The sequence below is a fragment of the Aplysia californica genome, unplaced genomic scaffold (genome assembly GCF_000002075.1).
Source record: "Aplysia californica isolate F4 #8 unplaced genomic scaffold, AplCal3.0 scaffold00047, whole genome shotgun sequence".
In the NCBI taxonomy this organism is placed as follows: Eukaryota; Metazoa; Mollusca; class Gastropoda; order Aplysiida; family Aplysiidae; genus Aplysia; species Aplysia californica.
This window is the reverse complement of record NW_004797317.1, coordinates 986,215-991,214: the sequence shown is the minus strand read 5'-3', so window position 1 is coordinate 991,214 and position 5,000 is coordinate 986,215. Positions and strand designations below refer to the sequence as shown.

The 5,000-nt window shown below is 38.4% G+C and overlaps 1 protein-coding gene across 1 annotated transcript in view; it reads left to right on the top strand.

Moving 5' to 3' along the window:
- LOC118477239 (ionotropic receptor 25a-like) overlaps positions 1 to 5,000 on the top strand; it is a 28,851-nt gene that overhangs the window by 16,703 nt on the left and 7,148 nt on the right. Inside the window, exon 6 of the mRNA XM_035968227.1 lies at positions 4,075 to 4,285. Within this exon, the coding sequence (XP_035824120.1) occupies positions 4,075 to 4,285 (211 nt within the window). The remainder of the gene's footprint in view (positions 1 to 4,074; positions 4,286 to 5,000) is intronic.

The window sequence follows — 5,000 nt, the reverse complement described above, 5'->3', positions numbered from 1 at the left end:
TTCTATTTTTAGAACAACTTCCATAGCAACATGTGTTCACAAAACATTTAAGTTCCAACTTCTCTACATACCACACCCATAGAAGCTTATGTTCTATGAAATTCCTCTCTCAAACATGGTGGCGACAAACAGTCTATAAGCTCATTTCACCTCTCAAACCCTGTTCTATTTTCGCTCATAATCTCATTAGCTGACAATTCAATTCTATGGAGTTGTTTCCAGCACAGGAATAATTTTTATCATTTCCGATGGAAATGAAATTAGGGAGATTAGATTCCCCTTCTGTTCACACTCTGTGGACTGGTCAAAACATTCTCCCTCCGTTTCTATTCTCGGTTTTACTTTGCTCCTTTATATTACTTCATATAATATATTAGAGCATTTAACAATTCTAATTTTATGAATTTATATCCTTTTATTAGATTTCTTTTACCTGTCTCCATTCAGTCGATACTAGTATACGTTACGACGCTTTGCCTGAAGCCTAGGTCTTTTTTTTGTTGACGGGAAAAAATATTATAGCATTATTTTAATGACGATGATGTTTAGAGGCAAAGGGATGTGTCTTAACCTTTAGGCACGTCATTGTTATAGATGATAACATGTTAGGCTAGGGTGTAGATGGCACTAGTGTAGCTGACGCTGGTTCGAATCTTCATTGCAGTTTTGAAAATCAGGTTGCTTAGCGACTTCCCAGGTTTTGGTGTTGTGGTTAGGAACTTTGCAGTCCCACGTAGAAGATCTGAGTTCGATTTTCATGTGGGGAAAATTCTTATCGAGTATTTTAGTCTTTCTTCCTGGCCGTTTTGTTCTTCACCGCCCAGGCTGATCCTGACAGGCATGGTCAAAGCTGGCCTGGAGAAAATTTATCTGAACTGTGTCAATGGAGGCCTAAAAATACCTACATTGTTTCAAGTTTCTGTACCCATCAGGCAGGGTCTTATCAGGAATGATCGTACAATTCAAGTGTCCTGTTTCTTTGACCTCACCTTGTTGAAAGTAGAATGTAACCCATACAGGTCCAAGTACCCTTATTTTCAGTTATATACTTTTATGTATTATTTTGCCAGATTATAGCGACTTTGATTTTTTTTCTTATTTGGTGAAGAAACCACTTTTATTGTACTCGAAGCATTCATTCCTTTCTAGAATCAAACCAAAGGAAGAAAAAAGTCAAAACAAATAAGGACAAAAGGGAAAGCAAAAGAAAACGAAACACACACATCTATCATATCACCACTTCTACTTCCCCCCCCCCCCCCACTCCCTTCCCAACCAAACAAAAATAATAAAAATAAATAACCAACCCTATCACCCGCCCTTCAACACAGTGAAAACACTAAACTCTCACACAAACAGCTGACTCCAATTACCATTTCCATCGTAGCTTAAGGTAAGGTTTCTTTTCAAACTGTCTTCTGTATTTCCACTTTCCCGTAGAGTTCACAGTCCCCAGTTTGACACACACCCCAAACAATTGTGGCGATCCCAGAAAAAATTGGTGCTCGGGGAAATCACGCCCCACGTCTGATAAACAACTTGTTTTGTGATTTCCCAAGAGTACGCTGACCTGAGCGATGTCTCTATATAAAGCCTTCCATGGCCAGGATAGGGAGTGGGAGGGAAGGAAGCTTGATTGAAAGGATCTGCATTAATTGAGATGTATGAAAATAACTTGAGAGCTAAAATACCAATAAAGAATATCGTGTGCAATTTGTGGCCTCTGTAGTGCTTGGAAAAGAAACATAAGGTGTTATCACCCACATGCTCCCTAAAATACTGGCTTCGGTTTAACTCAGTTAGCACTGTTACATAACTGTCACTTTTTAATTCAAACTTTGGCTTCCGTTGTTGCTTTCAATGAAGACAATTTAACGTGAACTTTCGAACCTGTGGTGGATGTTGTTTATCAGCTATTAGTCACGATATTATTCTTTGTAATGCACAGACATAAGGAATAGGAATAGAAAGGAATACTTACCTAAATGCAAAAATGTCTTTGATTTTTAGGAGCACAATGGATCAAATGCCTTACTATAGAGTAAAGTACAACTTCAGAGTTGGTTTGATTCCGTGGTGCTATTTTGAGCCCTCATTAAAGCAACTCGTACATTTAAAGAGGCACCCTGCTTTGACCCTGCCTGTACGGGACAAAGTGAGTACTGAGATACAGTATCCCAGACAAAAGATACGCAAACTCGATAAAAGAAGCATACCCATGGGGGAACTATTACTTCACACACTTCGGTCAATAGTTTTGGATTCTTGGACATACATTTAAAATAAATGCCAATAATATATATATATATATATATATATATATATATATATATATATATATATATATATATGGGTGGTTGGCGGGTGCTTTGGTGTGGTTTGCTTCTTCTTTCCTACCAAACATCTATCGTCCTTATCTCCTCTCCTTCTTTTTCATGTTTGTTACTCTCTTGTAACACCTCTAATCTTCTGGCGCTCATATGACCTTATGCAGCTAGTTGCGAACGCCGTAAAACCTCTACTAAAACATAATGTTTAATCTGTGTATTAGGGAGTGGGGAAAAACCCCCCCATAAAAGTCGTGTTATATTTAGTGGGATTGTTTTCTTCTTTTTTGCTTTGCATTTTTGTCCATATTTGATCATTTGGGTAAATGACTTAAGGAGTGAGGTGAGAACTCGTAATAGCATCTTGGGCGAAAATATGCGATATATTCATCAATGTTTTGTCTTAGTCTGTCTTATTCCTGATCAGTATTCTATTCTATTCTAACTTCTTACCACCCTCCTCCCCCCCAACAACCATCACCAACAACTAACAACAAAAATAACCCATCTTCTCTCCTGTTCCCTTTGATATGATTATTGCATCGTAAACATATACCACTGTGTTATGTGTGTACAAGATAACACACAAAATAAGACATATATTATAACAATAATTTCTCTTGTCCAAGATAATACATAAAATAACACATATATTATAACAATAATTTTTCTTGTCCAAGATAACACACAAAATAGACTATTACATTGTATGATGTAACAATAATTTAGCTGTCCTAGAGCACACACAAAATAAGACAAATTTACGTAACAAGAATTTCTTTGTCCACGACAACACGTACATTGAGAAGTATGTAACTTTTTCTCTGTCCAAGACAACACACACTAAATAAGGCGACTGTACCAGTAATATCTCTGTCAAAGACAACACACACAATTAGACGTATATATAAAAAACAATAATTTCTCAGTCTAAGACAAAACAAAAATAAGATGTATGTAACAGATCCTCTGATCAAGAACACACAAAATAAAACGTATGTTACAGTAATTCTTTTGTCCAAGAGAAAACATATACTATAACGAATGTATTAGTAATAAAAGTTCTCTTTCCTTGTTTTTCGTAAGTGTTTTCCGGCGCTGACAGCTGCATAACTAAGGTCAAAATGAGCGCGTGGGACACACCAAACACTTTCAGTTGGTAGGAAATTTTGAATTTTGCTCGGGTTGCTGCCGAAGCCTACTCTTATCGATTTTGGGCCACCAAGGGATCTTTACTCGGAAAGGATTTGAAAGGAGAATATTTAAGAGAAAAAAATATTCTGTTACTATCCGGATCCGGACCCGGGACCTGCTGAATGAGAGGCAAACACCGTGACCTCTAGGCCACAAGGGCCCCCTTTTTCTGTCCAAGGCCACACAAAATAAAATTTGTGTAACAGTAATTCAATTGTCCAAGATAACACTCACAAAATAACACGTAGATAATAATTTTTGTGTCCAAGAGCACACACATACACACACACACACACACACACACACACACACACACGTACACACACACACACACACACACACACACACACACACACATATATATATATATACACACAATAAAACGTACGTAAATATAAATGCTTTGTCAAAGACGAACGAAGGAAGATGTATTACGATAATTATTTCTTTATCCAAGACAAAACACAAAATAAGACTCCAGCGTAACTGATGCTCTGTCCAAGAACTTACAAAGTACGACGTATAAACAATTATTGCTCTATCTTTGTTTCAGTATCCTACAGCTACAGACTGAACGTCTCCTGGGCTCTCTACGCCTCAAGTGGTGGGAAGGAAACGAAGGGGGTTGTCCTAAAGAGGCAGGAAACTCTGGTCTGGACTTGTACAGTTTGGCGGGAACGTTCATAGTGGCTGGCGTTGGCTTGGCATCCGGTCTGCTAGTGTTGGGACTGGAACATGTCGTCAGCCGGTTGAGGAACAAGGACGTAAGTGAGACTATAATGTGAATATTATGTTTGTTTTCTTTTTCTTTTTTGTCGAAATCTAATATAACAAAGATTGGTTGGTTGTTTTTTTCACATGAGCGTTTTTTCACCAATATCAACACTATGTAGATCTTTTAAGTTAGAAGGCAGGCTACCTGTCAGGGCCAACTTGGGCTGTGAGGGATACGATATCCAGGAACAAAGACCGAGACATTCAACGGAAATTTCTCGTCTTGGAAATCAAATTTGGATGTTCTGCAAGCGACAGCAAAGAGCCACACTGCTTCACAACAGAAAATTATGAGTTTTTAGTTTTAGTAAGAGTTATAGGGCACTTGCAACATCATCATTTACTTGAAACCTAACAGGCTACAGGCATAAGGTGTAGTTATATGATTTGAAGGTGCAGTGAAAAGTAGGTAGATAGTGTGCATGTTTGTGTCTCTGTGTGTGTGTCTCTGTGTGTGTGTATGTGTGTGTGCGTTTGTGTAAATGTATTGTGTGCTTGTTTGTGTGCATATGTTTGTGTAAGATTGAGAGTAGAGCGAGAAACAGAGGAGAAAAACCCTTGACTTCTTACACGACATCACGAACACTCGCAGATTCCACGCACCCCACCCCCTCTCTGTCTGTCTGTCTGTCTGTCTGTCTGTCTGTCTGTCTGTCTGTCTGTCTGTCTGTCTGTCTGTCTGTCTGTCTGTCTGTCTGTCTGTCT